General features: G+C 38.5%; 1 protein-coding gene across 4 annotated transcripts in view; it reads right to left on the bottom strand.

The window, feature by feature from the left end:
- LOC109428024 (AP-1 complex subunit beta-1) overlaps positions 1-23,963 on the bottom strand; it is a 39,921-nt gene extending 15,958 nt beyond the window's left edge. For 2 of the 4 annotated variants that reach the window (XM_029851697.2, XM_029851699.2), the window contains exons 1-3: positions 23,806-23,963; positions 12,542-12,674; positions 3,237-3,407 (exon numbers count right to left, since the gene is read on the bottom strand). In XM_029851697.2, the coding sequence (XP_029707557.2) occupies positions 3,237-3,407; positions 12,542-12,649 (279 nt within the window). In that variant the 5' untranslated portion in view covers positions 12,650-12,674; positions 23,806-23,963. Of the gene's footprint in view, positions 1-3,236; positions 3,408-12,541; positions 12,675-12,811; positions 13,068-23,805 lie in introns of those variants that run through there. The other 2 variants (XM_029851695.2, XM_029851696.2) reach the window with 2 other exon arrangements.
- Between the last annotated feature and the right edge of the window lie 245 nt (positions 23,964-24,208).

Genomic DNA, 24,208 nt, shown 5'->3' with positions numbered 1-24,208 from the left:
TAGGCTAGTTCATCTCGGGACCCACGCTTTACTTCCCTTCCGAAGGAAGAACTCACATTTTGCGAGTTTTGTCGGGAGTGGGATTCGATCCCAGGTCCTCGGCGTGATAGTCAACTGTTCTAACCATCACACCAGGTCCGCTCCACAGGAGCATTAATAGACAACAACTTGATCAACTGTTATTGGACATTTGATGAACTTTACGAAAAGTTACAGTTCCTATATTGAGTATTTTTTGAGGCTCAAAATGCCTCTGGCCCTCGATATGGTTCCATCCAAAAACAGAATTATGTATACAGAGCCGTAGCGTGGTCCCATGGCGCCCTTGGCAGGCATCCTGATTTACGCCCCACGATAATTGAACATTGTTAGTTTGCAAAAAAAACGTGGTCATTTATTTTCTCTTTTCAAAGTTTCTTTAGTTGGATTTTTGTGTTCGTTTATACCTTTAGGGTATTTTCGACTTAATGGAAGTTCTAACATCCTCAAATAATCTTTTTTTAAAGAAATTTTCTATGATTAATTCAATTGGTTTTACACACCAGAATTTTCCATTAACTTTAAGAAAGGTTTCTTCTAAAGTTTAATAAAAAATTTCCCAGATAATCTGTAAAAAAATGTACAGCAAATATAACACGAATCATGGAAATAAATAAATACCTGAAATCCTGAAGAAATTTCTATATGAGTTTTTGCTGAAATCTCTGGAAAAAAATCCTGCTGGAATCACTAAAGGAATTCCTGCAGGAATATCCGGAGGAATATTTGATGAAAACTCGGTAGACATTTCAGCAAGAATTTCCAATGATATTCATGGATAATTTTTTTGTAGGATTTCCTAGAGCTGTTCCGAAAATGTGACTAAAGGACTACTTGTAAAAAATGTGGAAAACCATTGGAAGAGTTTCTGAATTCTCGAAGGTATCCCTGAAAAAGTTTCCCTAAAAGGTTTTATGAAGAAATTCCTGGAGGAATCCATGGAAGGATTGCAAAAGATACATTTGGAGAAGTTTGGAATAAAATAAATGGCAGATTTTCTCACGGAATACCTGGGAAAATTTCTGAAAGAATTTCAAATTTATGATTTCTTGGAAAAATCTATGGGGATGAAAAGTTTTCAAGAGGAGTTCTAGCAGAAATTCGTGGAGCAATCTCTAATGAACATGGAAAAATTTTGGAGATATTCAAAGTGATACGAGGGATTTCTTCTTTCTAAAGAAATCTGTAGAAGCTTCTGGAAAGAAACTGGTTGAATTTCTGTAATAATGTAAAGATGACTTCTCAAAAAAAAAACCTGGAAGAATTGCTGAAGGAATTCTCAGAGGCATTTATGAAGAAATAGCTGGTAGAGTTTCTATGGGAATCCATGGCAGATCATTAATCATAATCCGTTACTCTTACAGATAGTTTTGCAGGAATCTTAAAAACTGAGGGAAATTTTGGAAAGTTTCTAAAAAAAATCGTTGAAGATTTTCCAGGATGAACCCAGGAAAAAATAGTGAAATAAATATTGAGAAATAGAAATATCATCCCTTAGAAGAATTTTTGAAGGAATCTGTGGAAGAATTCCTAAAGGTATACTTGAAGAAGACAATTTCTGAAAAAAATTTGAATTTTGAATTTCTAAGGAAATCCTTTGAGAATCCAGGAGAAATTCTTTGAGTCGAGAGAACAGAAATGAAATCTCACTGATAGTTTTTTGGGCGAACACGACTAATAAGGTTTGTGCTAGATTTACAAGAGTTTTAAGCCCAAAGAAACATAAACAATTGTATGAACTGAAAGAGCATCATATGAATATTTTACATTCAAAATACGTTTTGTCAACGATGTAAAATGTTCAAATGAATGCGAAGAATGACTTCAGAAGTAACCTCAAGAATGTTTAGGAATCATTAGAAATAAACTTTCACTAGAATTTCAAAAAAAATATTGAATTTGCTTTGTCATTGAAAAAAATAAAATAAAATAGTTTCTCAACATCGTGATATTCCAAATAATAACGAAAAATCTAAACTTTTGAGAAATCGGAAGAACATAAAAAATATCAGTCTTAGATACTTTAAACAGTGCAATCTTGATAACATCCTGTTATCCATCATCTTTGCTTTTAGCATCAGGACTTTTCGGCGCCCCTGTGAGGCTGACGCCCTTGGCGGGGGCCAACCTGGCCAACCGCACGCTACGGCTCTGTATGTATATCATTCCGATTCAATTTGGATGCACAGATAGCAACTATCATAGTGTCGAACATGACTCATTCAAAAGCTACCATCAGATACCAGAGCGAGCATCCCCGACCTAATTGTTCGCTTTACAAAATAAAAGATAAACGACGATGCTCGCCCTCTTATCGTTTCAACGTAATCAGAATCAGCGCCCTAGTTGAATACTAACACTGCCTTAGTCTTACTGTCTGTTTGTCAACAAACTTCGGCTGTAAGAAATGCCGATGTATGTATATGAGTATGTGCTTACGAGAAGTCCCCCACACTTGTTGCTGGATCAATTAACCTTCCAGGACGCGCGCCATCAATCAACCGAAACTGCACCGCGCTCGCGCTGTATACTAAAAGCGAGGTTTTTTGGTAGTGTTGTACTTTTTACAACAGCGCGCGCGCTGAAGGGTTAATGAAAAATTGAGCCAAGCGAGAATGACGTGGGTTATTAATTTCAATAAAATCTTAATTGATTTGCGCTCGCCCTTCATCAATTGCCACAAAGCGACTTGGCACTTGGTGCTGCATGTGCTGTATAAGATGCACCTAGTTAAAGAATTGCAACCACGGAAACCGACCAAGTAGCGGCGAATGACAAGCGTCTAATATATCATCGTGTACGTACATATTTCTCCCGTCCCGGTGCGCGGTGGTGCATGATTTGGCACCATTCCTAATTTTTTTCAGCGACCATGTTTCTGCCTGGTTTCCGAGAAGAAAAAAAATGCTGACCTTCTAAGTTGTGAAACAATGACGGAATTAACTGAAGCAAATCGGTGTAATTTAGCTCTCAAGCGATAAAAATCACAAATTAGACTAGAACGGAAACTATACAATAATGTTTAACAGAATGTAGCCGAAGATGCATCATGAAAATCTCAAAAGCTCAAGATCGAAATGAGTAAGTAATCAGAAATGGTATCATAATATTGAATGTTTTTTTTTTGGTGTTAGATGTGGAGGGGAGAGACATTTTACGAAAGAGATTAGTGGGAGCCCGGCTAGGGGACGGCTTACCTTAACGAAAGTGTTGACCGCCATGATGGCCATATCGGGCTGCGATTTGGCGTAGTTCATCAGATACAGATAGACGAGCTTCTTGAGCTCCAGGTTGTCCGTCTGCATGCAGTTGACGACGTCCGGGAACAGGGCGGAGACGTCCTTGCCAACCGTCATGCTGGCGATGACCTATAAAATAGAGAGAAAAGGGAGTAAAAAATTAAATAGCAGAATGGTACACGTGAATAAGTGTGAAGAATTAGTCTGGTTCATTAAAAACATGAAATAAAAGAACGATCCAACGATTTATTCATGTCATTTACGCTTGTTTCTTGAAAATGCCATTACAACAGACTGACACGTTTAGAATAAAATACGTTTGGTATAAACACGATTTTTGTAAATATTATATGCTAAGAACGAGATTTTTAGGAAGGATATAAATATCGCTTGAAAACCCGACTTTAGATCCAAGGCCCAGAGGGCCGAGTCTCATTTAGGCGCTGTCCATAAACTACGTAGACTCATTTTTGACCACCTCAGACTCAAACCGGTACTACGTCATGGACTACTCGATCATATCCCCGACGGTGGAGCACGCCTACTCCGTTCGCGGTCAGTCGTCCTCTGATCTTTCCGCCATTTTCGCTGCAGCGACCATATGATCTGCTAGACTGCCCTATTCACCGCATTCCACGTAATTTCATTCTGGCACATCTCCGTAATGATGTTATTTGCGTTCAGATTCCCAACAGTGCTCGCTTGCATCTCGCTACCTTCCGCCATGAACCGTGGACAAACGAATACCACGTGCTCCGGTGTCTCCCCCTCGTTCGGATTATCCGGGAAAAGTGGGGACTCTACGTGTCCTTATCGGTGCATATACTTCCTGAAGCAACCATGGCCTGACAGGAACTGTGTCAGATGGAAGTCCAGCTGCCACTTTCTCAACGAGTCAGCTCTCGTAGTCTTGCGGGCTCCTGTCGTTCCTCGGTAGTTGTAACATTCACAGTCTTCTTCCAGTACGATTTTTATGGGAATCATGCCCACTATGACGCAGACCGCTTCCGTGGAATCGTTCGGTATGCACTGGCTACTCTCATAGCCATCAGCCTGTATGTGCTATTCAGCCGCGTCAGGTTCCTCATTGATAGCTGTCCAGCGCCGTACCGAAATACCCAGGTCGACATGCTGGCAAGGAGTCTCCTCGTACCGATACTGATCGCCGATCTGTTGGACATGATCCTGGTCAACGCTGTGATTGCTTTGGCCGCTTTATTGCAGGCGTAGTCGACACGGCTGTTGAAGTTTAGCCGGTCGTCGATCAACACCCCACGATGCTTCACTTCTCGCCTCGAGTAGTAGAATAACTAGCCACAGAAGTCCAATGTCGCGACTGTTCGTGTGACTAACATCTAGTTTGCCACGCCCTTACAGCGTCAGCAGCGATGATGAGTTCTCCGACTGAATCTTTAACATGATATACTGCTTTTCGGTTGCTGATCATCAACACTTCGGTTTTGTGATGAGAGCTTATGCCAGTTTCTTCTCGCACATCTAGTGTTTGACCGTTTCCACTGCCGCCGTGGTCCGTACTTCCCATTTGTTCAGCGACTCACCGATTACTATAAGCACGATGTCGTCCACGAGCCCAACAATCTGCACTCCTCTTAGTAAGCTTAACTGCAGTAATTCGCCGTATATTGCGTTCCACAGCATCGGGCCCAGGATAGAGCCTTGAGGAACACCCGCTGTTCTGTTATGCCTACACTCTTCTGTCCCTCACGTGTTTTGTAGATCAACGTCCGGTTCTGAAAGTAGCTCCTCAGTATTCTGCAGAGATACTCGGAAACCCTCATCCGATGTAGAGATCCAGCTATTGCTTCCCAACTAGCGCTGTTAATAGTTATTTATGTAACGAGTTGCTAAAAGTTGATTTTTTCAGTGCGAGTCGTACATAGATTAATACGAAGAGTGCTGAAAAAATCGAGTTTTGCAATGAGTTCCATACAAAATTTTATGCAATGATTTTTTCATAATGCAACTCATTTTAGTTGCATAATGTTCAAAATGCAACTCAAATGAGTTGCATTATGAACATTATACAACTATTTTTCATTATGTAACTCATTTCAGTTGCATAATGAACCAGTTCGGAAAAATAGACCATTATGATACCAAAATGAGTTAGATAAAATATAAATTATGATACTGAATTGCATAGATGCATTTTTTCACGTCTAGAGTGACAACCGCACAATAGCGATTCCCTCTTCTCTTTTGCTTCATGGCTGCTTGAACAATTAGCCGAATAGCCGAATAGCGTCAACTGTACATCTACTTTTTCGGAACCGGAACTGCACCCTCGATAGTCCGTTCTCACCTTCTGTATAATTCCCTAGCCTGTTGGCGAAGTTTTCCAGCCACGTCCAGCAGACATATAGGACTTCTACAATGTGGTTAGAAACATGTATGGATTTTGTTGGATTGCTGTTTTTAGAACAAAGTTGGAGATGCCATCTAGTCCTGGCGCTTTTTAGGCTTTTGGCTATCGTGATGAGCTCCTGGATGGAAATACGGGATTCCTCCATATTAGCGGCGATCTCCTCATACGGTGTGGGGGCCAGACCGTTGACTCGTGCTGCGGGAACAGTCCATCTAATATGGCTGTCAACTTTTCTGGACACCTCTCGGGTCCAGACAGGTTGACATAGCTACTCTGTAGGCATCTCCCCATCGATTTGCGTCCGCGTTACGGCAGGATTTTTGCATGCCTTGCTAAGGTTGATGCTTTTTTTAGGGCCGCTCTTGCCGCCATAAACACAAATCTGTGCACTTCCCTTTCCTCATTAGTGTGGGCCCTTTGCGTTCTCCTCCTAGCTCGAAGACAGTTCCGACGGAGTTCAGCGATCCTTCCATCCCACAAGTAGACTGGACAGCGGACGTGCCGCGACTGTATCTTCCTCGACATAGTTGCATCGCAAGCTCGAACGAGAACCGAAACCAGTTCACCGAACAGCTCCTTATTGAAAGCATCTGTCATCCACTTCCGCTCTTTGGAAATATTCACACGGGCCTCCGACTGTACCCGTTCTCCTAGACGATATCGGATCGCATGGTGATCACTATGAGTATAGTTTTCACAAACTCTTCAATTCGTGCTTTCTACTAAAGCCGGACTGCAGAACGTAGCATTGATGATAGACTGTCTTCCTTCTTTTCGATCAGTGCTTGTAGATCCTTCGTTATCTAAAACTACGTCCAATCTAGATAGTGCTTCCAGCAGGCTCCAAACTCTGATATATGCCATGATATATCGAATGCGTGAAGCTTCTGCCGTACGACCTGAACTTATTACAGATCGCTTTAGGAATTCTTCCAAGGTTTTATTCCTTCAAAGAGGCCTTTAGAAATTCCTCCAAACTTTCTTCAGGATTTTTTCCAAATATTTCTTCAGTAGTTCATCCATCTTGGAATTTATTCAAGTATTCTTATGAAATATCCTAAATTGATTTCAATCATTTATTCTTAAAAGAATTTTACAAATAATTTTGTACAAGAAGTCTATCGGATATTCTTTTCCTCAAGGATTCCTTCATGTATTTGTATAATTACTCCTGCAAGATTTTTTCGAAGATTTTTACACAAATTCCTTCAAGAAATTCTGTAGAAATTCCTCCAATAAACCATTCAAGGATTCAGAAACTCACTCTTTAGAAATTTTTATAAAAAGATATAAGAATTCTTTCAAGAATTCTCACAGAAATATCTGTAAGAAATTCTATTTAAATTTCTTAATTTTTTTCATAAATTGCTTTGTGAGTTTTTTTATTTTGGTAATTATTTTGATATTTTCTTCGGCCGTTCCGTTGTAAATTCTTGTTTTTTTTTTAAATCCCCAACTTCAAAAGAAGTAACAGATGGAATCAAAAGAAATTTCCAGAGGAATTACCAGAAGAATTTTCTGAGGAATTAACGGAGAAGTTTTCAAAATTGACTAAAGATCGGTCCAGAAAGTATGGACGCACTAAGAAAATACTGGCTTTTCAAAACTATTCATAAATAGTTCATTTTGAAAGCTACATTTTGTTGGTCAACCGATTTTCTCAGCATTTGTATAGCGGATTTTGCGATTCCAGCAGTTTGTTTCAAAATACATGAACTTTCAGCGGAACATCTTCAAAAAAATGTGCACAAACGATGAAAAGAGCGTGAAAGATCACTAAGGAAATGAGCAAAATATGGTGGGAGTAAGTGAGAAAACCGTGCAAGCAGCAATCAGCAAACACGATGGGGATAACATGTTTAAGCATAGGCAAAAATTGGGTAAAAAATAGAGATCTGGCTAACCCTGGTTTGGGAAAACAAATATTGAAGGTATTTGAGCACAAGAAAAAACCCTTCTAACTTACACAGAATAGGGGATGGCCAAAAAAGTTACCATTTCGAATTTCAATGTTCATCGTGACAAAGAACATTTGAATTTTAGATCCTATAGTAAGCAGAAACAGCCAAAACGAAGCCCGAAACAAGAGCCATCAATCAGGCACAGTCAACTGAAGACTAGGTGCGTCCATACTTTCTGGACCGGTCTTTAAGGTATTTTTAATGTACAGGAACTCCAAGAACTCTTTCTTGGGTATCTTTTAAGAATTATCTAACAATTACTTCAAGGACTTTTTTACAAATTTATCCAAGATTTCCTTCAAAAGTTGCTAGGGGCCGTCCATTAATTACGTAAGGGAATTTTAGTGATTTTCTGACACCCCCTCCCCCTCTTGTAAGATTTTTTGTATGAAATCCCAAAAATGTTTGTATGGCACGTAAGATTTCTCAAACCCCCCCTCCCCCCATAAACCCTTACGTAATTAATGGACGACCCCCTACAGCGATTGCTTCGGAAAATTTTCCGAGCGTTTCTGAAGGATTTTTTTTTTTCAATAATATGTATTCCCAAGCATTCCATAAAAAAATTCTTAAAGATTTCCTTAAACGATTCCTGTGGAACCACTCCACACTTAAGCAACTTTCCAAACTAATCCTTTAGAAATTCCTTCAAGATTTTTTTTAAATTTTTTTATTTGTCTTTATTAAAGAGACTTTTTTTAAATCAATTTCTTGGAGAATTCCTTTAGCGATGCATCAAACGGGTTTTCTTGAAGAACTTTCAAAAGGATTTCTTACGAATTTGTTCAAGCCTTTCTTTAGTTATACCTGCAGGGATTTCTTAATAATTTCTTCCAATTGTAGGTAATCGCCCAAAGATTCCCTAGGCGATTTTTTCAAGTTCACTTTCACATTTCGTTCAAGAATCCTTTAAGAAAGTCCAGTGAAGATTTGGTTTTTTTTCTCCAAGGATTTTTGCAAGCGAAGTTTCAAAGATTCGTTCATAGATTTCTCAAAGTTTTCCTGCAGAAATTTCCTCATGGAATCCTACTGCAATTCCCCCAAAGCATCCTGCGGAAATTCTTCCAAGGGAATATATTTTTTTTTACTTATTCGTTTATTTGGAAGGCTCGGGCGCCACATGGGCATAACTGAGCCGAAATCTTTTGTTTTTACATTTTACAATTTATTACTGCCTTAAGACTATGTTAGTTTGGGAAGCCGAAGTACTCGCGGCTGTTTCGAGGTTAAGGATTGAAAAAAAAAATATAACATAAAATTGGGAAGGACGGGTTTATGGGTTTAAAACTAAATTATTTGCTAACTTATACTAAAAACATTGATGGGACAAATTATCCATATCTGTAACGGAACCAAAAAGAAAGGACTTTATTTGTAGACAACGACAAGAAGAGGTCAAACGGAAGGGGGGCGACGACAGACAGGGTCGAACAACAAAACCATTCCAAGGGAATATATAGGAATTCTTTTGAAGATTTTTTTTATTAGCTCCAAATAATTTGAGATGAATTCTTTAGGATTTCCGCCATTGATTTCTTTAAGAATTAATCTAAGTATTCCATCATTAGTTCTTCCAAAAATCCCTTTACTTTCATCTTTAGAAATCCTTTATGTAATCCTTCAAAGTACTACTTCATAGTACCTTCAAGAATGTCGTCGAAGATACCTCAAAACTAAAAGCAACCCAATGATTTTTTTCGAATACATTTAGGAATTCACCTTCATTTTTCAAAGATTCCTTTAGAAATTCCTCCAAAAAATCCTACAAGCATTTCTACAAGAATTCCTCCAAAATTTCTTTAGAAAATCTTTTGACAAAAAAAGGATCTAATCAGGTGGTATGGCTTCAAGCATTATCTCAGAAATTCATGAAAGATCCAACTCCTGCAAGATTCATTCTTGGAGAAACCTCTTAAGGAAATCTTAGAGAAATTCTTTAAGGTTCATCTGAAGGATTCCTCGAAGGACTTCATGCCATAATCCTTGAAGGACTTTAAGGACAGACTTATTAGAATCCCAAAATGGCCGCCACAATGGCCGACTTTGGCACCTACTCACGATTTTGAGGGCACACACCTCTTCGTAAACAAAATCAGCGCACCTGAGCTTCTTATTTTAAGCTTATTACAAGTGAGCACGAACAGAATAATTAAATGCACTGTTGTTTGAGGCTTGCTTCTTGAGATTTGTGCGTCTGAAGTTCTGATGCCTTGTTGAACCGGGATTTCAAAACGTTTGTCCTTAACGAAGGTATCTGAAGAGATGTTCCTGAACGAATGCTTGAAGAAATTTCTAAAAAAATCTTTGACGGAATTTCTGAAGGATTTCTTGAAAAGTTTCTGAAGAAATGTTTGAAGGAGTTCCAGAAAAAATAATTGTAAGTTTTCCCAAATCAACACTTAGAAGAATTTCTAAAGCCATCCCTGAAAAAAGTTCTGAAGTTAATTTCAGAAGATTTTTTTGTGGTAATTTTTGAAGTAACTGTTAGATAAACCCCAAGAAAACCCAACAACTATTAGGTCTCAACAAAAGGAATCTCAACATCTACACCGGTCTAATAACTGGACACTGCCCCTGCAGATACCATCTACAAAAGATCGGAGCAATTCAAACCTCAAATTGCCGCTTCTGTGACGAGGAGAGGGAAACATCAGAACACATCCTCTGCTATTGCAGTGCACTCACCCAACGTAGGTTCAAAGTTCTCAGCAAGCCCTTTTTAGGGCCTGCTGACATATGGATCCTATCTCCCAAGGACGTGGTTGGCTTCATAAAGCTAGTCTCGCCAGAATGGGGGAGTCACATACTGTAACTCAGGATCTCTATTCATCAATAATAGATGGTCTTGAGTTCAGTCGATACCGATAGGTATCTCAGTGACAAACATGCTACTGAGATAACTTGCGTACCTCACAGCAAAAGGGTATATCACAATAGTTCTAAAATCTGAACGCAGTGATCTTCACCCGACAAACGAGAGAGAGAGAACTGTTAGATAAATCGTAAAATATATGCTCGGAACAAGGTAAGAATTTACCTTGTCCGAAGGAATTCCCGCAGAAACCTTTCAAGGAACACTTGAAAAGAAATACTTGATGAAATAATTGGAATACGTTGATTGCACTTATTTTTTATATGAGAGCAAACAAAATCGACAAACTATTGTTATTATGCTTTTGACGTGACATGTGTTCAGATCCTAATTTTCATAAATGGGGTCCCTGAATTTCAGCTGCTACCTTAAGCTAAGTCAACAGCTATGTTTGGTCCTGCAGTTAGGATATCAGTGACGTTTTCATAATGCTCCTGAATTTTACTTCCATATCGGTACTGAATTTCGTGAAATTCAATTTTGATTTCTAGCATATTTTTTCTTGTATTTTAGGGCCCCTGTAGGTACAAAGAGTAATCATCATACTAATCAAAACTAAACTAACTAAATTACTTGAATAAAATGTGCACATTTACAATTGTTGTTGAAAAGACTTCAAATGAGCCATCTGTCTGTATTGAACTTATTCATATTTATAGGAAACTTTCGCTATTTAAAGAACTTTTTTAATACTAGTGATAGAAACATTCTCTGATTTAGAGGCCCCCTGAATTTGGGGGCCCAGTGCGGACCGCACCATCCGCACCCCCCTTGCTACGCCACTGTCTTTTAGCAATTGAATTTTATTGTGATTGGACATTTGGTTACCGAGATATATTTCAAAAAGTACTTACCAACGCTTTCAAATTTTATTTCGATTGAACGTTTGGTTACCAAGATATCTTTCGAAGAGTACTGGGGAGTAATACCTACAACTTAATTTCTTGAGTTTTGACAAAGTTTGTCATAATAAATTTTTCAGCCGTCTATCAACCAATTCTGATTCTTTAAGTATCTAATCAAAGCCATAACACTCTAGTAGAACATTTAGATCGTATTGTAAGGCAAGTAGCAATAATGTTATTACACGTAAATAAATACTTTTTGGGATCAAAGGTCACCCTAGGTTAATGATGTTATTTTAAACCAATTTAGTTCCAAATCCACAATATTTTGTAGAATGACCAAATGGCACAATAAATGTTTTAAATACGAATTTAATGAGTGTAAGAAGGGTTCGGTTCCCAATAGGTGGATTTAATAATGTTTTTTCACTGAATATCGGTGACAACAGTCTCGGTTGCCAAAATCAGATCAGGAAATTCAGGGTGCATGTTGCCGTTTTTGTTCGGCATTTTAATTTGTTTTTTTTTTAATATTTTAAAACTTGAAAGGATAGCGTACTAATAATGATAATGAGATATGTGAATATAATAAAAAAAATATAATCGATTGCAGAACGAGTTCATATAAAAATAAATTAAAACAAATCGCAATGGCTTGCTAAAAGAGTGAAAACAATGATACACGCGTAATTTAATATTCATACTTCAACGGTACTAAATGCACAAAAAACGTAAAATATCACGCTGCTCCACCTCAAAACCCTCTCTTACACCAGTCAACACTCATACCCACCCAATCACAATTTTGGGCAAGCCGCGTACCCATCAGGAAGGCGAGTAGAGTAGAAGAACGCCGCCAAAAAAAAATGAAATAAAACCAGTTTTGCAATGACGAAAACACCAACAAAAGCAAAATTGATGACGACATCAATAGTGGTGCTGTTTGAAGAATCATTGACGCGAGTTGGTTGGTGGATATATTCTCAACAAACGATAATCTCGCGGAATAAACGCTAAACAAATTTGTTCAAAACCGGTTTTTGCGGTTGGATAAGTTGTTCAAATTACGCCTAAGGAAATAATCATAGCAATCGTAGAACCCATCTCCCACTTTTCGAACCAGTCTAGCGAAAACAACCCCCCAACCGATGCACGATCGGCCACGCATGCTGCTGCGTTAGGGTGACACACTCACTTACCTTCTTCACCGCTTCCTTTTTCTTTTCCTTCTTGTCATTGTTGAGCTCGGACTTGAGCTCGAAGATTTCACCCTTTTTGGTGGTGGTGAAGTATTTGGAGTCGGTCATCCCTGGCGAATCGAACACACGCAACCTGGAACGGAGGTCGGAAAGTTTTTCGCTTTTATTACTTTCGCTTTGCAGTAGAAGTGTGGCATCTTTGCGCGGTAGGGTATCCTGGAGACGTCCAGGCGCCTCCAGGACTACCAGGGTGAGAAACTTGATATGTACTGAATGGGGGCGATGGGAATCATGGTCATCACGGTGCTGCCCTCTCTTTCTTGGTTGATGGGGTGGGCGGCAGATCCAAGTAGTCGTGACGGAAAATGCAACTCGCGGCGTCAATCGAAGAAGGCGAATATATTGCACAATAACTACACAGCAGCGCGTCGACGCATCGGAGAAAAACTACTAAACGACGACGACGGTGGATGGACGTCGCGTTCTAGGCTACGGCGCGGGTCGTCACGCGAAGAGAATATACTAACGACTGTGTGCCGCCAGCCAGCACTCAACAGCATTGACCGTATAAAAATGAGAGAAACACGAGTCTCCTCGAGAATGCTATGGGTTTTATTATTGTTTTGCTATGTTGCACCCGTGCGAATGGGAGTAGATATGTTTGTTTGGTCATGAAAAATGCAGCTGAAACAGCTGTGCAGTGCAGTATTGCGGTGTTCTCGCATGCTGAGACGAAAGAGAGAAGAGAGAATTTTCCTAATAAGCAATGTAGGGGAGATCAACGTAAAACGATGAAGCTTATTATGAACCCTTTCTTTCGCATGACTCTGAAGCTGAACGAAAGTTATCATGGCTTAGTTTTTGAATTCAATGAAAACATACGTTATGAATCAATAGTTTGTGCAATTTTCTTTACATATTTTTTTTTTCTCTTCCTAAGAGCTGGTCGCTGAATAACGCTGAAACCTCTAAACTAGGCCTAGTATAGGACAGGACATAATCCTTCTGCATTAGTTTACCAAAAGTGCACGGATGGGGTGGCATCCATGAAGAAACTGTTGCAAACTAATCCGGAAGGTTACGGTACAAAGTATGAAAAATGGTTTTTGAAGTATGATCCATGTGGTCTGTTAGGTCCTTCTCAATATGTCAGTTATTTGCCTTAGATTTCCAAACTTCGGTAGTGTTATTGTTTTGTCCTGTATCATGTCATATTGAATATGACATAACTACATTGTAGTTTCCCTTTCCCTACGTTTTCTTCCTATGATTCCTTTCCTGACGATTTTCTTTGATTTCTTCATAAAAGTTTTTGATTTCATCCTTCCAATCCGTTCCCCCGCCACCCCTCCTAAAAGTCTAATCTACTGTTGCTGGACACATGATAAATATGCTGCTGTCGATGATGCTGGGAGGCCCCCTGTTGGATGCTGTTTTGTTGCTGTTGCTGGGACCTAGGGGTCCGTCGTTTTTTATGTATTTGATATTTGCCATTTTTAATTTTTCTTCTCATCTATAAATAATTTCCAATTGGATTTTTTGCTTTTTTTGCACTTTGATTTTGTGATGTAAAAATGAGCTGTGTTAATGACACTATGAACTTTAACATTGTAAACGTAGAATGGATGCTCAAATTATTTTCCGTTTCAATCTCGTCCGTATTTTCTATTGATAATGGATAACGAGGCACATATAAACACTTCTTAGAATTGGAGCATTCCTGGAATAGTCATGAAAAGCGCTTTTCTACCGGGTAAACTGTCGATATGCTGTATGAACAGCCAGGCCAAAGCATTTGTGCTCGTCGTATGGCGAAATTTAATATTGTGCCACAGACAAACAGACGTAACACTCTGATAATTCCCATCGTACACCGATTTAACGGTCTATTGCAAAATTCGATAGTTGGCCAACTGCTCAACCGTGGCGCTTGTATAGTTTTTGTTCGAGTTTGACGTTTGCTCACTACCGCCACCTAGTTGGTGGTCGGCCAAACTCAGTTCTTTTAGCATTGGGCGAATATGTTTCCGTGACTTTTCATAATGTGCATCAAATATTCTCAAATTAAACTGTTTGTCAGCCTTTTATAGGTGCATCATTGGTACAAATTAGAGCTCGATTGGTTAATCTTTCGCGAAGCTAGAACCGTTCTCGTAAAACACTATTTTTATGACAACCAATTTTTGAACTGTCATATCTCGGAGACCAGTGCACCGAATTGAATGAAATGTTGCACGTTTATCAACAATATATTAATGCTTGAAAATTCTTCAAAACATAGATACTTTTCAAACGTTGAAACGTTCCATCACAACTTTTTGCAACGTTTAAAACGTACCTATGTTTTTAAGCCTTTTCAAGCATTAACCGTTATGTGTCCGACAAACTTTTTGTTTTTTTCTACACCGTGCTTTTTAAATGGGCGCTGGGTTCCCGGGTACCCTGTCGGCCACATAAGGGTTAATATATTGTTGATAAACTTTCAAAATTTCATTCAATTCGGTTCACTTGTTTCCGAAATATGACAGTTCAAATATTAGTTGTCTAAACAATGGTGTTTTACGGGAACGGTTCTAGCTACGCGAAAGATTAATCAATCGTGCCCAAATTCGTACCACTGGTGCACGTTTAATAGGTTGACAAACGGTCAAAATTTGAGAATATTCGATGCACTCTATGAAAAGTTACACCATGTTGAACTTTTTGTGAGAGAAAAAAAAGCTGTCTATCCCAAACATTTTGGTCACCCCCTATACTGCCCCTCTTGGCATGTCAGTCCCATGTCGTTTCTAATGCAAATCATATTTTTGTCTCTCATGAGCCCATTTGAACTAAATTTGATATTTTTCTCGCCTCATTTCACAGCTCAATGTGCCACGCAAAGTTTATGCATCACATGAATACACTTTTTTGAAAACAATTGGAGTTATAGTGCAAAGCGTACACTGAGAAAAGAATTATAGTAAAATTAACTACTCCCCCACGCTTAATTTTACCCTGCAAAAATATAGTAATCGTAACCATGTTATCAATGATGATTACCATGTTCCTTTTGAAATTACCATGGTCTGACGATCAAACGCATAGTAATCCTTACTATCAAACATAGTTGGCTCGATAACACCATTTGTGTTTAGCAGAACTATTTTTTGTACACCTGCTACAATTTTCATGTTCTGTACGAACAGATACCCATTGTAAAACTTGTTTGGTCGTTTCTGCGCAAAATCTGGCACAAGTTCAATCGTCGCTTTTGTCTAGCTTCAGAAAACATAATAGAAATTGACTAAAATTAGTGGAAAGCGTCAAAGGTGAGTTAGTTCGTTGTCGATTTCTATTCATTTAGATAATAATCATTCAACTTATCCAACAAAGTCCTCAGCAGCTAGTCCCTAACGATGTCACTACTAGTTCTGCACATCAGGCTGCCATATTCGATGCCACCGAAATTTGTGGGAGAAATCAAAGCCTCGAGGCCGCTCTGTGCAGCTTAAACTGAAGCACAAATCCTTCACGCCGAAGACCTTGTACTGCTTCCAGGACCGATTCCCCAACCCATCATTCCGCCATTGACTGTTTTTGTCGTACCGCTCTCCAAACCGAAGCAGAAAACATCAGAAATAAAATAAACTGAAGCTGGAGTCCATGCCGCCTGGGATCATGATCCGGGAATGGGCATTAGTGTCATTTCCCTGCCAACAATCTTCTGCTGTTCAACCACAAAAAAAGTTTGTGGTTCAACCAGACACGTCACGAAGTCTTTCAAATCAAAAGCCGGCCAGAAAGCAAAGCATGTGCAGCTACAGTAGTTCCAGGGAGGTTTCTCAGCATTTTAGATATGAGGAAGCCATACAGATTCAGCTACCGTTGGAAGTGCGCACACCCCTCAAGCTTCCAGAAAACATCGTCCAGTCTCGGGTGTAAATCTTCCAGACGCTTCATTCGAGTACGAAAGCCACTTCAGCGTCGGTCCTTTCACAGCTCCGCCAATGTCTCAACTTGGTAGGTATCATCGTCTCACCAAAAAACCAAATGCCCAGCAACTTCAAGAAGTCACCCAAAATATTGTTTATTTTTCAATGAATCTTCATATTTCAAACTAAATTTAATAGAAATAAAGCCTAGAAGAGACCTAAGAACCTTTTATTTGCAAGATTTCAAAACGTAAACAAAAGAATAGACACTGCCGTAGAACCACACGCATAGTAACAGAAACCATTCTACGATGGTTAAATTTACTATGCTGCTTATTTCACGCATAGTATGAACTATGAATCTGGTTTGAAAATACCATAAAACGTAAATATTGAGCGACATGGTAATTTTAACCCTGCACATGGTAGCTTCAAAAATAAATTATTGTCTACCAAAATCAAGTAGTAAAAGTGTTTTGATTTAACCCTCGATTTGGTCAACGTTACCATGTCCCTTTTTTCAGTGTACACTGAAATAAATTTTGTTGTCGAAATTACCGATTCCATAGTAAAATTACTAATCGTACCTATGATTCTCAACCGACAACAAAATCTGTTAAGGTAACTGAAATATGCTTGAAATTACTATGCATTGTAGTAAATTCAACTAAAAGCATTGTCGTCTCAACAACAAAACATTGTTATTTTTTCCATGACACGGATTTTACAAAACAGTATGGTTAAAAATACAATGCTTATTTGTTAAATTAAGACTATTTTTGGTAATGTTAACTGCACTGCTAGTTAAGTTGACAGTGTTTTAGTGGAATTAACTGGAAATTGTTGTCGGTTGAGAATCATAGGTACGGTTAGTAATTTTACTATGGAATCGGTAGTTTCCACAACAAAATTTATTTCAGTGTAGGCACTTTGAAAAACAACATGGAACTGACATGCGAAGAGGGGCAGTATACACTCTCGATCAAAAGTTTGTGGTCACCCCCTCGAAAACATGTCATTTTTTTGGGTCCATATTTCCACCAATTTGTGTCCAATTTCAGACCCTAGGAGTCATTCAAGAGATAATAAGTCAAAGTAACTTTGAACATCATTTAGGTGAAACTTTTACAAAAATATGTAAAAAGTTGCAAAATTTTCTAAAACATGAATATAAACTTACGGTAGTGTCGCTGGAAATTGGGTCGACCAAATTTTATGATGAGAGCGGTAATATAATTCGATTTTCTATTAGCTTTCAACTGCTTTTTACAGAACTTGGCTGAAAATCTAGGAAAAAAGATATTAAGTAAATTAACACTTGATGTCATCGACCAAAAGTTTGGGGTCACCCCTCAATATGATGTATCAGCCAAAAGTTTGGGGTCCCGTTTTCTCTAATCATGATCTGATATAAGCCTCTTTGGACATAGATAACAACAGCAATAGAACACTCAATTGTTTCCAATATCCAGACTACAACCGCGTCAACATAAGTTCCTTGCGAGAGTCATTGCAATTAATTGATTGGGAGGTGCTTTATAGTATCAATGATCCTGAAAATTCTCACTGAATGGTTCAATGCCGTAAATCTAATCCGTGGTTCAATTACTACCTTATACAAAAGTCAAAAATTTATTACTACAGTTCACAAATCAACACTGATTTACCACCAAAGCAACTTTGGAAACGATTGAAACATGCTAGAATAAATAATTCCAAAGACTCATGTAACAATTTTGATGCAAATGATGTAAATACTGTTTACTCCGAATCTTTTAACGAAAGGAATTCCTTCAGACATGTTCATCGAAGTCAAGAACTCCTTGCGTTTAATTTCAATGCTGTTGATCAAGTTATTAATGCTTTGTTTGATATCAAATCTGATGCCGTAGGATCTGATAATGTATCACTTAAATTCCTAAAAATGTGTAATTCATGCATACATCCACTGATAGTACTATTCGTACATATGTTCAATATGATTGTTACAAATGGACGGATTCCCAAATGCTGGAAAGAAGCAAATGGGGATTACCATTAAGAAAAACTCCATTGGAAATTCACGTCCTATTAGCATTTTGAGTGACCTGTCTAAGGTCTTCGAACTTTTGCTCAAAAAACAAATTTGCAAATATGTTGATGAATATATCCTTTTAACGCAATTTCAATCAGGTTATATGTCTAAACATAGTACGAAAACAGCTATGATGAAAGTTTTAGACGACATTGGTGTAGTACTAGACAAAGGAAAACCAGTAGTTTTAGTTTTGCTTGGTTTTTCAAAGGCATTTACCATGATCAGTGTTGGAAATTTCATTTCGTCATATCTAAATTCGATCACCTACAGCTCATTTTAGAAGCTGAACCTGAGAATATGGTATATGAAAAACTTGTGCGGCTAGACCAGTTCTGCTAGAAAGTCACGGAAAACCCGATATTTTTCGAATATTTAAGGTAAATGTCACGGACTACCTTTGAAAAATGCTAAATGATATTCACCGTGAATATCATTGGCATTTTTCGAAGGTAGACCGTGACATTTACCTTAAATATTCGAAAAATGTCGATTTTTCCGTGACTTTCTAGCAGAACTGGTCTAGCCGCATAAGTTTTTCATATACTATATTCTCAGGTTCAGCTGCTAAAATGAGCTGTAGGTGATTGAATTTAGATATGACGAAATGAATTTTTCAGCACTGACCATGATTTGCCATTCAAAGCTTTGCACCAAACTTCAGAATAAATAATGGGAGTTTTTCTAGTTTTAACCCTGTAACGTCCGGAGTTCCTCAGGGGTCTATACTAGGACCCATTTCGTCGCTCTATACATTAACGATTTGCCGAACGTGTTGAAACATTGAAAAGTTCACATATATGCTGATGATGTTTAACTCTATTTTGATTGTTAAAATCATGAATTAAATACCATTTCTAGATACGTCAATGAAGACTTGGCCAGGATACTTGATAGGTCCGCAAGAATTCAACTATCGATAAACATAGAAAAGACGCACGTAATGTACTTGCCCACAACTCGTACTGAGAGTTCTCCAATGTTGTGTTTAAATGGGAATTCATTATTATACATGGAGAAAGCAAGCCTCGGTTTCACGATCAACGAAACGATCAATTCTGACTATACATGTCAAATTTGACTATACATGTCTAATTTCTTCTGCAGATCGTTGACGGTCGAGCTCATTGTTGACCCTGGTTCTTTACGGGATTCGTGGATCTTCCGAGCCTCCGCGTACACATTTTGATCAACCTTAATCTTAACAATCTTCATCTCGCTGATTTTGAATGGACAATCCCTTGACCTGAAGCTGTGGGGCCCGCGGCTACTGATGCAGAGGGGATCAACTGAGCAAGGCGTTGATTCGTCGACGTGCTCCGAAGAGCAATCCGCCAACAATGCAGCCTCCGTACAGTATTTTCGTCTATCTGAGCACTTAGAGTATTGTAAAGGCGATGGGTAGTAAGGGCGTGTGCCTACTTTCTCATACCAGAAGTAGATGTACTCGGGGACGCGGTGGTTTCCTGGAACGTCAGGACTATGTATGATGTTTGTTGGAACAAACTTCTTCTTATCCTTCGGATCTCTTCTAGTAAAGCGTCGTACATCGATAATCTGTTGTGAAACTAAACGTTATGTCAGCACACTGCCAGAGGGGTGCTTACCATGGCAGGTCATCGTGGTTTTTCTGATATTGATTGTTTCAAGGAACTCAATTGTGATAGTTGATGATACAACCAGCTTACGTAATTTCAATAGCTTCTCTAGTTGGTGCTTCTGTCGGACCTTCAGGACATGACGAGCACCTCTTGCTTCAGGGCGAGTATCTTCGATGGCACCCACAGCCAAGGATGTTTTCGATCACCTGGCAATTTGACTCATTTGTCTATAACTCAGTTCAGAAGTCCAATATTACAATGTGGTGTTCGGCAAACTTGTAGATTAATGTTTTTCCTACAATTATCACCAAGGACGCCACATCTTTTTTTTTTTTGCTAGGTTTCTAGCTGCACTCTGAATAGAGTTGAAACCTCTACACTAGACACGAAGATAGAAAAGAGTATGTAATCTTTCAGAAGCAGTTTGCCAGCCGTACGCGGAAAATGATATCCATTAAACCACTGTTGCAACTGACTCAGAAAGATACGGTAGAAGATTGGAAAGTTTTCAATTTGTCAGTCAGTCAGGATTTGCCTATGTAGTGTTATGGTCACACCGTCACGCGGTTTGTGTTTGTCTCCTTGTTTGATTTTGTGGTATGGTTAAATATGTTTTTCTCCTCGTTAAGTCATTTGTCGTATGTTGTTTTTTTTTCATCGAATCAATCGAACCCTGTATGTTAAAATATAGCCCATCCTGTGTCAAATTGTTTTCTTGATTTCGCGAATCGTTTTCTGCTTGTGTTCATCTCTTGTGTCCTTAAATTGTCATCGGTCCAAAATCCACAGAAACATGTAACTGAACTTCTGAACATCTAAGAGATAATCAAAAATACGCCAAGTTGGTCAGTTGATTGCAATAAAATTTTAAAATAATAAAGATTTTATGTCAACTTTCATCCCGCTACAAATACTATTAAAAATATTCAAATTCGTTCAATTGCCCTATCGGTCCTACCTAGATGAACCATGTAATTTTCTCAAGCGTAGCCTAGAAATGTCAACCTAGTCATACACAAGAAACGTTGTTCAGTTAATATAAAGCAGTCAGTTTTTGTCCAAAATGTCACGTCGAACGCATTGACGTCAACAATGCGTTTAAGTGTTCGCACGTTAGCTTTGAATTTATCAGCACAATTAAGTGCTGCATATCTCCTTCCCACTATTGATTTTTCGGTCGATTTTTATTGCTTTATTTAAAGAAAATATGACCAACTAATATTGTAAAAATTCGAAAAAGTGACTATGACATTAATAAATTACTATGTAATAAAAATCAACCGAGAAACGTGGGAAATAGAGCCCAAACAACATTTTGAAGTCAGATGGCTGTAAAAGGTTCCAAAACCTGTCACAAATCCTATAATACTTTTATTAGGATTTGTAACGATCGTCAAAACCTTCTCAAATCCAACCGACTTGGAACTATTGCTTGGGAATAGACTCTACTGAGCCCCGGCGGTTCCTCCTGTTTATCGAGCATGTCTGATGCATATAATCAGCCATACTCCATCTGCAGCAGCCGGTTCGTGATGAACCGTTGGAGGCGCATTAAAGTGTTAAAAAGGTGATATGTTTCACTAAAGAACACTACATTACAATTACCGTCAACCCCTGCGAACTTAGCCAGGGCGTCACCAAGGACGCCATATCCTAACTCTAATATTTACGGTGTGAGAGCACTAGTACCACCTACTCATACTAAATGATTGAAACGTTTTGTACTCAAAAGTTTTGTATGAGTAGGTGGTACTAACACTTTTAAGCCGTAAATATTAGAGTTAGAATATGGCGTCCTTGGAAATAATTGTAGGAAAAAAACATTAATCTACAAGTTTGCCGAACACCACATTGTAATACACTAAATTCTGTTTTTACGCGATTTTTTGTTCCGCGTAAAAAAAATCGTGTAAAAAAAGTTTTCAAAACTTTTTTTATCGGATCATCCTAAAATTTTGACAGGGTATCAAGGATGATAATAGAGATCTCTGGTAGAAATTTGAGCCCTATCGGAAGTAAATTGCGACCAGGAGAGAAGAATCTTTCCAAAAACACATCGCGTAATTTCGAGAAAATCGTGTAAAAAAAATCGTGTAAAATAAAACCGCGTAAAAAAAGATCGTGTAAAAAAAGAATTTAGTGTATTAGACTTCTGAACTGAGTTATAGATAAACCGATTTCTCACTATTGTTCGATGCATAATTAACACGTGTGTGTATTCGGAACCACGTGCTCCTACCAACAATTTTGCACTTGTAATTAAAGAGTTATCCAAAAAATAATACATTTCGCTTAATCCGAGTCCACTGTAATCTCTTCACTAAGTTACAGCTGCGGAGATAATCGAAGCCCGCTGCAGAAAAATGTCGACACCCGAAAAAGGAAAAAATAATCAATAGTTCAACTTGATGCCTCCGAAAACAAGACTTGTTTTCAGTCCTTTAGAAATCTTGTAGGCGATTTCGAAAAATTGAAACAACATTGTGAAGGTTTAACCAAATCGTGTCAAAATTTCATAGCACACAGTTGAAACAAAGTACTATCAAACATGAACTAGAAAACATGAAAAGAAAATGAAAAGGAAGCCTCTGAAGTTTTTTATCTATGTGTTTGAAAGGGCAAAAGTTTCGCCAATTTTTGTAAAATACATCATAAGACATGCCCCATATAAAGCCAGTTTTGAAACATTAAACATAAAATTTAAGCCCTTCTGATATGTACTTGCAATAGATGTTTGCCTACCATGCGGAAATCGGATCTAGTTTTGTGTTTTCCAAGCAAATGAAGAAAAAAGAAGTCTACCCCATCTCCCTTACATATCAAATTGACAGCACTTGAGCTAGAACTTAATTGTGACTAACTGTAATTAAATCGTAAACACACAGCTCAGTTTTTTACAAAGTAACATCGACAATATAAATATGTAATTTCAAATTATTTGATTCGACGTACTAGCAGTTCTCGTTGGAAGGCTTTTGTTTTTTCTTGAGCTGGTGTCCTAGATCTAAAAGATAAATCTCAAAACATATATTCAACTAACGATCCAAGACATCACGCTACAAAAAAAAATGACCCACTCAAATACAAATTTATGATCTAAACTTACGTCGGAAATGACACATTAACAATGACTCTGATGCAATTCCTTTCACTTTAACAGCCGCTACTTCCATACGCAAAATACCTACCGAATGACTTACAGAGTCACACATCCACTGACTGATAACAACGCAAGCGAAAGCTGAGCCGAACACCCCCATAGCCCTCCCCCTGCACCCATTTCACTTGATTCAAGTGATAGCCGACCGACACAGGATAAACCATTCATGCGGATCGTGAAGCATCAAGAACAAGAATATCACTATAATCAGCAGCGTGATTAAAACATCCAGTTCTCCTGAGTCCGATTACAGCGAACGATGACTGGACCATCACCGTCAGCCGCGTAGGAGAAAAATCGATTCTGGATCCAGCACCACCGCTGGCGCTGCCGCGCCGCCACCAACCAAACCAACCGATGACACGATTGAAAGGGCACAATGTTTTTCCACTTTTACACACAAGATATCAAGTTTTTCACCGCAAATTTATGCGAAAAGTATAGCACAGCACCTAGATATTCACTTAAAGTACGATTTGTTCGAAATTTAACCGATTTTCCAACGAAAAACTTACTTTTTATCTAATGAAAATACGCCCGTCAGCTTTTTGGGTTCTTTTATGTCACCACTTTTTCGATTTTTGTGACGGACGACGGACGCGTTGACAGGAAACGTCCGAGGGAGTGCACACAGTGGCGAACGTGAATCAAAACAAAACCGCGTGCGGTGTAATGGCAAGGGGTGATTCGATTAGGAGTTGTGCAGTACTAGAAGGGACATTTTACTGCAAATCATTGGGTTCTAAAGGGCACGTTCGGTAAGGCACTAGATTTATAATAATGAGATGAATATTTGTATGGTGAGAAGGTCATTCTCCGTTTCTGCAATGAAATATTCCATATGGCATTAAAAGTGTGGGTATTATGCGCTATTTGAACACAACTCTGAGTCACTGTGCTGTTAACCTTCCGTAATTC

This window comes from Aedes albopictus, chromosome 3, assembly GCF_035046485.1.
Source record: "Aedes albopictus strain Foshan chromosome 3, AalbF5, whole genome shotgun sequence".
In the NCBI taxonomy this organism is placed as follows: domain Eukaryota; kingdom Metazoa; phylum Arthropoda; class Insecta; order Diptera; family Culicidae; genus Aedes; species Aedes albopictus.
The sequence above is the reverse complement of the archived record's forward strand: the minus strand, read 5'-3'. Positions and strand labels throughout refer to the sequence as shown.